Source organism: Mustelus asterias, chromosome 7 (genome assembly GCF_964213995.1).
Source record: "Mustelus asterias chromosome 7, sMusAst1.hap1.1, whole genome shotgun sequence".
Classification (NCBI taxonomy): Eukaryota; Metazoa; Chordata; class Chondrichthyes; order Carcharhiniformes; family Triakidae; genus Mustelus; species Mustelus asterias.
Genome location: NC_135807.1, coordinates 40,731,115 through 40,744,482, shown reverse-complemented (window position 1 = coordinate 40,744,482; position 13,368 = coordinate 40,731,115). Strand labels below are relative to the sequence as shown.

General features: G+C 44.4%; 1 protein-coding gene across 1 annotated transcript in view; it reads left to right on the top strand.

The window, feature by feature from the left end:
* The window catches only part of slc35d4 (solute carrier family 35 member D4), a 151,831-nt gene that overhangs the window by 114,712 nt on the left and 23,751 nt on the right, over positions 1-13,368 (top strand). The window contains exon 14 of the mRNA XM_078215930.1: positions 8,678-8,742. Coding sequence (XP_078072056.1) covers positions 8,678-8,742 — 65 coding nt within the window. The remainder of the gene's footprint in view (positions 1-8,677; positions 8,743-13,368) is intronic.

Here is a 13,368-nt window from a genome sequence, read left to right as displayed (position 1 = left end):
TCTAGTTTGGACCAGGGAGCGGCGTGGGCTTGGAGAGCCGAAGGGCCTGTTCTTGTGCTGTATTATTCTTTGTTCTTTGTTCTATTACCCATTCGTTGGCATTTTCCTGGCGCAGAACCCCCACTCCGTGGCAGTCCGGGGTTCCATCAGAGCCTGAGGCTCCATTCCCAAAAGAGAGTCCATGAACAGGAAAGGTGGCCCTTCGGTCCCTCTGAGCCATCTGTTTCAACCCAAGAGATCTCCCCACTTGACACCTCTGAAATTTTAATTTAAACTGTTCCCTCTCCGAGGGCATCTCCCTATTGGGAACATAAGAAACAGCAGAAGGAATGGACCACCATTACATTGATCGGTGATAATGCAATTTGGGCAAGAGATGCAGGGGGAACATGAGGAGGAAGTTTTTATGCTGCAAGCGGTAATGATCTGGAACTTGTTGCTCCGTGAGGGCAGTGGAAGTGGAGACGACCAATGACTTCAAAAGGAAATTGCGGGAAATAGACCTGCTGTACTAGGGGGATAGAGCAGGGGACTGGAGTGGATTGGCTCCACAGAACGCTGGCATAGACATGATGGGCCGAATTGCCTCCTCCTGTGCTGCAAATGAATCTGGCTCTTGATACCCAACCTGGCTCTACACCACCCAGCTCGGGATTCTGAGCCACCAGCCCAGTGATTGGGCCTGCAGCATATGAAGCCTACCCATGGAGGTGACCACCTCTGAGGTTGGCACAGTGGTCAGCACTGCTGCCTCACAGCACCAGTGGACCTAGGTTCAATTCAGACCTTGGGTGACTGTCTGTGTGGAGTTTGCACATTCTCCCTGTGACTGCATGGGTTTTCCTCTGCAGATTCCAGTTTCCTCCCACAGTCCAAAGATGTGCAGGTTAGGTGGATTGGCCATGCTAAATTGCCCTTTAGTGACGGGGATTAGCAGGGTAAATATATGGGGTTACGTGGATATGGCCCAGGTGGGATTGTTGTCAGTGCAGACTCGATGGGCCCTTTGGCCTGTTTCTGCACTGTAGGGATTCTATGATACTAAAGTAACTGGACACAGTAGTTGAAAGGTTCAGCTCCAAGCAACCTGTGCGTCCGTGAGTCAATTATATATATCTTGTCGCTGTAAGAAATCCTGGTTATTCGCACTGTTGCTTCCAGCCACAGTGTAGCATAGCGATTGACCAAATGTTATCTCAAGCTGCTCTTGAAGTGATTGAGGAAGTGCACATTACAAAGAACACGTATTTGCAGTTCAGATCACTAGGGAATACCATTATTTCACCCCTGGGATGAGCTATTGTAGAATATATTTGGTAATGAAGGCACACCCCTACATGCTCAGACTGTTTATGGGAGTGACTGGCACTACAATATCTGAGGGAAAATCTAAGGCAAATTCCTAAACTTGTGACAGCGGAAAACCAGAGAAATTTCAAAAGCAAAATACTATGGATGCTGGAAATCTGAAATGGAAACAGAAAATGCTGGAAACATCCAACAGATCTGACAACTTCTGCGCAGAAAAGGTAAACTTAACTTCATAGGTCTGGCTCTCCACAAGTGCAACCACATTAACTATGACTAAATGGATTCCTGGAGATTTTATCACATGACTTGTCCCATGCTCTAACCGGCCATGGATCCTTGTGATGCACTGACTCCCTGCACCAATTGGAAAGCAAAAGGGGCCATTACCCAATTGAATGCATGGTAGAAGGCACATATCGTGAAAATAGTGAACGAAGTCCAGTCTTCACTCAAACCAGTCTCCCATCCATTGACACTGTCTACAATTCCCACTGCCTCAGAAAAGCAGCCAGCATAATCAAGGACTCCTTGAACCCTGGACATTCTCTCACGTATCAACCAACTCAAGAACAGCTTCTTCCCTGCTGTCATCAGACTTTTGAATGGACCTACCTCGCATTAAGTTGACCTTTCTCTACACCCTAACTATGACTGTAACACTACATTCCGCACTCTCTCCTTTCCTTCTCTATGTATGGTATGCTTTGTCTGTATAGCGCACAAGAAACAATACTTCTCACTGTATATTAATACATGTGACAATAATAAATCAAATCAAAAGATGTGCAGAGTATTTCCTAAATGGTAAGAAATTAGAAAGTGTGATGTACAAAGGGACCAGAGTTTCTTGTCCATAAGTCACTGAAGCTCACAAGCAGATGCAGCAAGCTGTTAGGAAGGCTAATGGAATGTTAGCCTTGATCGCAAGATGATTTGAGTACAGGAGTAGTGAGGTCTTACTTCAATTGTATAGGAGCTTGGTTAGACCGCACCGGAGTTCTGTGTGTAGTCTTGGTCGCCTTACCTCAAAAAGGATATTATTGCCATAGAGGGAGGGCAGTGAAGGTTCACCAGACTTGTTCCGGAGATAGTGGGACTTTCAAATGAAGAGAGACTGGGCAAAGTGGACGTGTATTCTCTAGAGTTGTGAAGAATGAGAGGTGATTTTATTGAAACCTACAAAATACTCAAAGAAATAGACAGCATAGATGCAGAAAAGATGTTTCCCTTAGTTGGAGAGTCTGGAACGGGGGGCACAATTTTGAAATAAGGGGGAAGCCACTTAGGATCAAGATGAGAAGAAATTTCTTTATGCACAGGGTTTTGAATCATTGGAATTCTCTGCAAACTCCGTCATTGTGCATGTTTAAGGTAGAGATTGATAGATTTCTGATTAACAATAACATACGGGTTACGGGGATAGTGGGTGTAAAAAGCAAGGACGTGCCCGATCAACCATGATCGTATTGAATGGCAGAGCAGGCACTATGGGCTGAATGGCCTACTCCTGTTCCTATGTTCTATGATGTTTTACTTTTAGCCAAGCAGCCTTTCGTTTGCCCATTTTCAATATTTTTAAATCTGGTAAAGAGAATGTTCAAAGAAAATGACAAAAATAATCTGTTTCGATGGCCGGTGTGTCTTCACCAATCACAATCTTGTCAGCTCATTAAATATGCAACCTTGCGGAGCACATCGAATCTCATGCTGACGACGGACAGGAAGTCGCTTCTGTAGGCTAGAATGTCCAAAAGTGAAGCTTGCCAGGTGCATGCCATTTGTAAAACTGAACATTCTAATTTTTGACTGAATTAATTCCATCAAAGAACAAAGAACAGCACAGGAAACAGGCCCTTCGGTCCTCCAAGCCTGTGCCGCTCCTTCGTCCAACTAGACCAATCGTTTGTATCCCTCCATTCCCAGGCTGCTCATGTGACCATCCAGGTAAGTCTTAAACGATGTCAGCATGCCTGCCTCCACCACCCTACTTGGCAGCGCATTCCAGGCCCCCACCACCCTCTGTGTAAAAAACGTCCCTCTGATATCTGAGTTATACTTCGCCCCTCTCACCTTGAGCCCGTGACCCCTCGTGATCGTCACCTCCGACCTGGGAAAAAGCTTCCCACTGTTCACCCTATCTATACCCTTCATAATCTTGTACACCTCTATTAGATCTCCCCTCATTCTCCGTCTTTCCAAGGAGAACAACCCCAGTCTACCCAATCTCTCCTCATAGCTAAGACCCTCCATACCAGGCAACATCCTGGTAAACCTTCTCTGCACTCTCTCTAACGCCTCCACGTCCTTCTGGTAGTGCGGCGACCAGAACTGGACGCAGTACTCCAAATGTGGCCTAACCAGCGTTCTATACAGCTGCATCATCAGACTCCAGCTTTTATACTCTATACCCCGTCCTATAAAGGCAAGCATACCATATGCCTTCTTCACCACCTTCTCCACCTGTGTTGCCACCTTCAAGGATTTGTGGACTTGCACACCTAGGTCCCTCTGTGTTTCTATACTCCTGATGACTCTGCCATTTATTGTATAACTCCTCCCTACATTATTTCTTCCAAAATGCATCACTTCGCATTTATCCGGATTAAACTCCATCTGCCACCTCTCCGCCCAATTTTCCAGCCTATCTATATCCTGCTGTATTACCCGACAATGCTCTTCGCTATCCGCAAGCCCAGCCATCTTCATGTCATCCGCAAACTTGCTGATCATGGTGGACTTTTAATAAGAATGCAGCATGCTAACGCACACCAAATGTTTCCCAACATTGTTTGTCAGGAAGCTCGACCTGCCTTTGAATTCGCGAGAACAGAATTCCAAATGTTCACCCCGACAATGGAAAACTGACCTTTGTCCTCATGCCAAGTTAAGTTCCCCTGCCCGCCACACTTCCCACGGCTGGCAGGACTGGCATATTCCCCAATCCGTTTTAATGTCCCGATTATTTTTCTCCAGGATTGCACACAGCTACCTGGAGGTCAATCTTCATTTCCTGAAGAGTTGGTAACCCTGCATCGGACCTGCTGATTATTCCCAGAAATAGAGAAGTTGCAATTAGTTTTTCCAGCCTGCAAGCTGTGAAAATAGGGCTCTGGTTTGAAAAAGGGAAAATATGAGAAGGAATAAGAGCGTTGGTGTCCTTGTTGACAGTAATGAGGTAGAAGTCCACATAAACGTAAAGTTTGGAAAATGCAACAGTTAAGACCTGTGCGCCTTGTGTTCATTAACTGTCCGCACTTACGTGCAAGATACAGCACCAATCAACAGTAGAAATAATCAAACTGTCCTGGGAGTGAACCCAAATGCTTGGGGAAATCAAGTTTCATTAATCTGACCCTAAGCAGGAAAAAAAATGACACTCTTGTGTCAGACTTGGTACCAGAATCTTTGTGACGAGGATATTATACTGGACACTGCGTATTGAGGCAATGACGCAGGGAACTGGTCGATTTAAACTACTTCCATTCTCTGGGTACAAACAAGAAGTTATAAAATTTGCTCCGGAATCACATTTCAATCTATAATCTTGTTATTTGTGTGGTAAGGAATGCTTTGTGGTTTTAAAAAAAATGTGCCAAATAGCTCCACTTTAAGATCTGGAATGTATATGGAATGATTTTCTCGACCAATATGTGGAGGAACCAACTCGAGAGCAGGCCATCTTAGACTGAATACTGTGTAATGAGAAGGGAATCATTGCCAATCTAGCTGTACAAGACCCCTTGCGGATGAACGACCATGACATGATAGAATTTTTTATCAAGATGGAGAGTGAAGTAGTTGATTCGGAGACTGGGCTGCTGAATCTGAATGAAGGAAACTATAAGGATATGAAGAGTGAGTTGGCCTTGACAGATTGGGGAGAGTTACTTAAAGGGATGACAGTGGATAGGCAATGGCAAACATTCAAGGAACGCATGGGAGAACTGCAGCAATTGTTTAATCCTGTCTGGCACAAAAGCAAAATGAGTAAGAGGGCTAATCCATGGCTTATAAAGGAAATTAGAGAGAGTATCCGATCTAAGGAAGAAGCATACAGATTGGCCAAGAAAAATAATAGGGATTGGAAGCAGTTTAGAACTCAGCAAAGAAGGACCACGGGGTTGATTAAGAAGGGGAAAATACAGTAAGCTTGCAGGGAACATAAAGACTGTCACTAAGAGTTTCTAGAGATGCGTGAAGCGAAAGAGGTTGGTGAAGACAAATATAGGTCCCCTACAGACAGAAACAGGGGAATGTATAATAGGGGACAAAGAAATGACCGAATAACTGAATACATACTTTGGTTCTGTCTTCACAAAAGAGGATACAAATCAAATGCCAGAAATGTTGGAGAATGCAAGGTTTAGTGAGAAGGAAGAACTGAGGGAGATCAATATTGCTAGAAAAATGGTACTGGGAAAATTGATGGGATTGAAGGCAGATAAATCCCGGGCCTGAGAATCTACATCCCAGAGTACTTAAGGAAGTGGCTCCAGAAATAATGGATGCATTGGTGGTCATCTTCCAGGATTCTATAGACTCTGGAACAGCCCCTGCAGCTTGGAAAGTAGCGAATGTCTCTCCAATATTCAAAAAGGGAGATAGAGAGAAAACAGGGAATTATAGACCAGTAAGCTTGACATCGGTAGTGGGGAAAATTGTCGAATCCATTATCAAGGAATTTATAGCAGAGCATTTTGAAAGCAGTGGCAGAGTCGGCATGGATATATGAAGGAGAAATCATGCTTGACAAATCTGTTGGAATTCTTTGAAGATGTAACTAGTAGAGTTGACAAGGGGGAGCCAGTCGATATGGTAGATTTGGACTTTCAGAAAGCGTTTGACAAAGTCCTGCACAAGAGATTATCGTGCAAGATTAAAGCGCATGGGATTGGGGGAAGTGCATTGAGATGGATAGAAAACTGGTTGGCAGAGAGGAAACAAAGAGTAGGAATTAATGGGTGATTTTCAAATTGGCAGGCAGTAACTAGTGGAGTGCCACAGGGATCGGTGCTGGGACCCCAGCTATTCACAATATATATCAATGATCTGGATGAGGGAACAAAATGTAACATCTCAAAGTTTGCAGATGATACCAAGTTGGGTGGGAGGGTGAACTGTGACGAGAATGCAGAGATCCTTCAGAATGATCTGGACAGGTTGGGTGAGTGGCTAATCAATGGCAGATGCAGTATAATTTGAATAAGTGTGAGGTTATTCACTTTGGAAGCAAAAACAAGAAGGCAGATTACTACCTGAATAGCTGTAAATTGGGGGAGGGGAGTGTGCAGCGGGACCTGGGTGTCCTTGTGCACCAGTCACTGAAGGTAAGCATGCAGGTGTAGCAGGCAGTAAAGAAGGTAAATGGCATGTTGGCTTTCATTGCGAGAGGTTTCGAGTACAGGAGCAGGGATGTGTTGCAATTATGCAGGGCCTTGGTGAGGCCAGAGTATTGTGTGCAGTTTTGGTGTCCTTTTCTGAGGAAGGATGTTCTTGTTCTCGAGGGAGTGCAGCAAAGGTTTACCAGGCTGATTCCGGGGATGGCGGGACTGATGTAAGAGGAGAGATTGACTAGGTTAGGATTGTTTTCACTGGAGTTCCGACGAATGAGGGGGGATCTCATGGAGACGTATAAAATTCTAATAGGACGAGACAGGGTAGATTCAGGGAGGATTTTCCCAATGGTGGGGGAGTCCAGAACCAGGGATCACAGTCTGAGGATTCAGGGTAGACCATTTAGGACAGAAGTGAGGAGATATTTCTTCACCCAAAGAGTGGTGAGCCTGCGGAATTCATTACTACAGGAAGTAGTTGATGCCAAAACATTGAATTTATTCAAGAGGCAGCTGGATATAGCACTTGGGGCGAATGGGATCAAAGGTAATGGGGGGAAAAAGCAGGATTAGGCTGTTGAGTTGGATGATGAGCCATGATCATAATGAATGGTGGAGCAGGCTCGAAGGGCCAAATGGCCTCCTCCTGCTCCTATCTCCTATGTTTCTATCTTGAGCATATATTCACTGAGTTTGCTTATGCAGTCAGATGGTCTGGTGATCGATCAGCTTCTCTCATGACCAGGTACAAGTTCATTTATTTTTGGGGTGGTTTCATTGAGAAAGCAAAACAAATGTTATATCTAAATCAAGTGTTGATAAAATTTTAATTAAAACCTACATTTTAACCTCAACCTGCACTATTTAGATAGTTTGCTGCATTTTCCTCATTTGCCACACATGCCTTTGGCTTATTAAATATCGTGATCAGGAGTATTTCTTATTCTATACCTGCCATCCTAGTTTTCCAAACAGAATAAGCTTACAGGTTTAGATTAGAACAGTGGTGGGCAGTCTGTGCCCCGGGGGGCTACATGTGACCCATCAGGATTCTGAGTGCAGCCCACGTGACATTTCATTGACCATTCCCCATGTGCAAGGTTGCCACATTCCACTAGTTTCCGCCTGCTTAGTTCTTTTCCTACTGATATGACTGAAGTGATACGCATGTTAAGCAAGGACACGCAGTGTGAGGTGTGTCCTGATTGTACACAACACTGACAAAGGGTCATCCAGACTCGAAACACTTTCTCTATTCTCTCCCCACAGATGCTGTCAGACCTGCTGAGATTTTCCAGCATTTTCTATTTTTGTTTCAGTTTGTAGCATCCGCAGTAATTTGCTTTTTGACTGAGAGCCGTGTGTTCCCTCTGTATCCAATCAAAAGTGTAAATATTTCTTCTGTTCTACCATTTGAAAGTGATGACAGTTCAATTAAAAATGAGTGATTAAGCATTTTTTATAACTCATTATGAAATATTCGGTGTGTATTAAATATATTTAATCTTAGTCACGGGGTCACAATTATCGAAGAAGCCTGGTTTCACTCTTGTGAACACAGCAAGAGTTTTAACAACACCAGGTTAAAGTCCAACAGGTTTATTTGGTAGCAAATACCATAAGCTTTCGGAGCGCTGCTCCTTCGTCAGATGGAGTGGAAATGTGCTCTCAAACAGTGCACAGAGACACAAAATCAAGTTACAGAATACTGATTAGAATGCGAATCCCTACAGCCAGCCAGGTCTTAAAGATACAGACAATGTGGGTGGAGGGAGCATTAAGCACAGGTTAAAGAGATGTGTATTGTCTCCAGACAGGACAGCCTGCAAGTCCAGGAGGCAAGCTGTGGGGGTTACTGATAATGTGACATAAATCCAACATCCCGGCCTAAACCTGTTTAGGCCGGGATGTTGGACCCGGCCTAAACCTGTTTAGGCCGGGATGTTGGATTTATGTCACATTATCAGTTCATTGTCACATTATCAGAAGAGAAAACTAAATATGTAAATATATATGTTTTCTTGTGTGTTTAGGTTTTGACTGCGTGTTTGTCATTGGCTGTCTTTGAGACTCTCTTGAATGTATCTACAAGTTGCTGGTGAGTAAACACTCCATTATCTAAATACATATCAGTCCATTCGCACTTATCGGGTGAACCATAATTGCCACAATGGTGAATTAAAAATTTTCCACAGAAAAATGCCACCTAGCGTATATTTAAACTGCATTATTTTATATTTCTATATCATACATGCCCTTGTCACAAAGACGTACAATAAGGCGATGGTGGCACAGTGGTTAGCACTGCTGCCTCGCAGCGCCAAGGACCCAGGTTCCATTCCCGTCTTGGGTCACTGTCTGTGCAGAGGCTGCACATTCTCCCGGTGAGTGCGTGGGTTTCCTCCAGGTGCTCCAGTTTTCTCCCACTGTGCTACCACAGTGCTGGTTAGGTGCATTGGCCATGCTAAATTCTCCCTCGATGTACCCGAACAGGCACCGGAGTGTGGCAACTAGGGGATTTTCACAGTAACTTATTTGCAATGTTAATGTAAGCCTACTTGTGACTAATAAATAAACTTAATTTGACAAAGTCCCACATGGTATTTGACAAAGTCCCACATGGCAGGTCGGTTAAGAAGGTTAAGGCTCATGGGATACAAGGAGAAGTGGCTAGATGGGTGGAGAACTGGCTTGGCCATAGGAGACAGAGGGTAGTGGTCGAAGGGTCTTTTTCCGGCTGGAGGTCTGTGACCAGTGGTGTTCCGCAGGGCTCTGTGCTGGGACCTCTGCTATTTGTGATATATATAAATGATTTCGAAGAAGGTGTAACTGGTGTAATCAGCAAGTTTGCGGATGACACGAAGATGGCTGGAATTGCGGATAGCGAAGAGCATTGTCGGGCAATACAGCAGGATATAGATAGGCTGGAAAATTGGGCGGAGAGATGGCAGATGGAGTTTAATCCGGATAAATGCGAAGTGATGCATTTTGGAAGAAATAATGTAGGGAGGAGTTATACAATAAATGGCAGAGTCATCAGGAGTATAGAAACACAGAGGGACCTAGGTGTGCAAGTCCACAAATCCTTGAAGGTGGCAACACAGGTGGAGAAGGTGGTGAAGAAGGCATATGGTATGCTTGCCTTTATAGGACGGGGTATAGAGTATAAAAGCTGGAGTCTGATGATGCAGCTGTATAGAACGCTGGTTAGGCCACATTTGGAGTACTGCGTCCAGTTCTGGTCGCCGCACTACCAGAAGGACGTGGAGGCATTGGAGAGAGTGCAGAGAAGGTTTACCAGGATGTTGCCTGGTATGGAGGGTCTTAGCTATGAGGAGAGATTGGGTAGACTGGGGTTGTTCTCCTTGGAAAGACGGAGAATGAGGGGAGATCTAATAGAGGTATACAAGATTATGAAGGGTATAGATAGGGTGAACAGTGGGAAGCTTTTTCCCAGGTCGGAGGTGACGATCACGAGGGGTCACGGGCTCAAGCTGAGAGGGGCGAGGTATAACTCAGACATCAGAGGGACGTTTTTTACACAGAGGGTGGTGGGGGCCTGGAATGCGCTGCCAAGTAGGGTGGTGGAGGCAGGCACGCTGACATCGTTTAAGACTTACCTGGATAGTCACATGAGCAGCCTGGGAATGGAGGGATACAAACGATTGGTCTAGTTGGACCAAGGAGCGGCACAGGCTTGGAGGGCCGAAGGGCCTGTTTCCTGTGCTGTACTGTTCTTTGTTCTTTGTTCTTAATAATATATAGCCACTCAGAGCAGGCCACTGTAGTGTAGGTACATATCATACAAACCTTGTGATATCCCAGTGATGCTGATGTATTTGCAGGGACTATAGGGCGGCACGGTAGCACAGTGGTTAGCACTGCTGCTTCACAGCTCCAGGGTCCCGGGTTCGATTCCCGTCTTGGGTCACTGTCTGTGTGGAGTTTGCACATTCTCCTCGTGTCTGCGTGGGTTTCCTCCGGGTGCTCCGGTTTCCTCCCACAGTCTAAAGATGTGCGGGTTAGGTTGATTGGCCAGGTTAAAAATTGCCCCTTAGAGTCCTGAGATGCGTAGGTTAGAGGGATTAGCGGATAAATATGTGGGGGTAGGGCCTGGGTGGGATTGTGGTCGGTGCAGACTCGATGGGCTGAATGGCCTCCTTCTGCACTGTAGGGATTCTATGATTCTATGATTGGGGCGGCACGGTAGCACAGTGGTTAGCACTGCTGCTTCACAGCTCCAGGGTCCCGGGTTCGATGCTCGGGTCACTGTCTGTGTGGAGTTTGCACATTCTCCTCGTGTCTGCGTGGGTTTCCTCCGGGTGCTCCGGTTTCCTCCCACAGTCCAAAGATGTGCGGGTTAGGTTGATTGGCCAGGTTAAAAATTGCCCCTTAGAGTCCTGAGATGCGTAGGTTAGAGGGATTAGCGGGTAAATATGTGGGGGTAGAGCCTGGGTGGGATTGTGGTCGGTGCAGACTCGATGGGCCGAATGGCCTCCTTCTGCACTGTAGGGTTTCTATGATTTCTATGACTAAATTAAGAGTGCTCGAGAGGGGCATCATTCCTCTATATAGAATCTTTAAAAAACCTCACAACTGAACGCACTTCCTGTTAACCATTTTCTGTGATAAATTTGTTTGTCCCTAGGCACCGGAAACTGCAAACAGTAACTTGTAATAATATAATTAAACCCTCCTGCCAGAGGGGAAGTGTAAAGGTCACAGACAATTTCCATTATAAATGTAGGAATTAAATTATAATGGCAACATAAACATAAGGGTGGAAGATCCAATTTTAAAATGGGGACAGAATTTGTGTTTCACCTCCTCGAGACACAACCTTTGTTCGTTTCATCATCACCCACCCCCTCTTTTAGCCTTGCATTTTGTCATTAATCTCTTGTCTTCCATCCTATCACTTTGTACTCCAATCCATTCCCTGCCTCCGTACTTAGCTAAAACCTGTTACATCTCAAGTTTTTGATGAAAAATTATTGACCTGAAATATTAAATCTTTTTTCTCCTGCCACAGATGGTGCCTGATCATCTGAGTATTTCCAGCATCTTCTAGTTTCATTCCTTTTTGTAAGCCATGTTGCAGTTATGTCTCAAACTCCACTTCATATGGAGATTCACACAGGAATCTTGGAAAGGGTACAGAGGATTTGTCAGAATGGTACCAGAGATGAGGGACTTCAGTTATGCTAAGAGACTGCAAAGGCTGGGCTTGTTCTCTTTATAGCTGTCACAAACCTGGCTGATGTTATCTGTGAGGGTGTCCCGACCTGGGTCACCGGTTTGTGGTATTGTATAGTTTCGTTTACAGGAAAGATGTGAGGAGCCATGTGGGAGACCAGTAAGAACAGTAAGCAGCCCTGTCATAGTATAACACTTATTAAAGACTACTTATTCCAATAAAGAAGAGACACATCTACACAAACAGGACTATAATGATCTAAGACAGTATTCAAAAAACTACTAACACACTCACGCAGTTCAAGTAGAAATTACGCTTTTGATCTAAAGTACATTTACAAGATCTGAACTCATTTAAGACTTCCCTCTTCCCAAACAACATCCAATTCAATAGATCCATAAGTAAAGGCCAGCTCATAGTTACCACACTGTATATGTTTGAGGAGTTATTCTGGGGAACATCTCTTCTCGGTTCAGCGAAGATCTGGTTTTAACTGTCTCCATGAAGGTTTCTGCACTCTTGCTTCTGGTCTGCTGGCTAGAACTGGCTTACGGGCTGCTAGATGGAAAACCTGCCCCTCAGGCTGCCAAATGGAAACTGCGTCCCTGCTTTAACGAAAAGCTTGCCAATTATACGATCATTTCCCTTTCATGGTTCTTTCTGTGTATTGGCTGTCTGTCTACCCCCCCCCCCACCCCAGCCTCTGTAATTCTAAAAGATTAACATATGTATGGTAGTCACGGAAATATATTTATGTTATAAGGAAATGTTTAAAAATTCAGCTTTATTCTACAGGCAGTCGGTATGGTTGGTAGAAATGCAGCTCAGATGCTGGGAGAGCAGTATAATTACTCACCTTAGCCATGTAGTGTTTACTTAGGATAGAGCTAATGGGTTTTTGTTTATAGATGGAGACTTCTCCTAATGTTTTTGATTAGTTTGATTGACAGAGTTGTGCGATAATGTGGTGAATGTGCAGAGCTGTGTCTGTAGCAGAGAAAAAGAAGCTTTTGCGGCGCAGAGTTACAGTTCTAGATGGGACTTGTTTGAACGCAGAGCCTTCTGCAAGCTGCTCTGACACTCATTTTCTCTCTGAAAGCTTCAAGACGATTAATACAATTTATAGCAAGTTTGCCTGGGTTTGCTAACTATTTATTTAGAAGTGATTTTGATCTATGCATGAATGGGGCTTACTCAGAACTGGAACAGTCATAAGCTAGAAAGTAAAGTTGCTTCCTTTCATTTATAAATATTCTTCAATTGTTAATGGTTAAACTGCGCAATTTGTTCGAATTATATTTAAACTGTGTTATTAAATGAAGTTAGTTTTACTATAAAAGATCCCTACTTTGTCAGTGGAATCATTCCTGGAGAGAAATATCCTACCCTCACATTTATACCAAAATAGAAAAACTGTTGGGGTCTGGTCTGGTTTCCTGATGTAACCTGGGGTTCTAGTCCGGGACCTTAATAGTATACTATCCCTGGATGGGGCAATCGTCTACCCAAAGTGTTTCCTATTAGCAG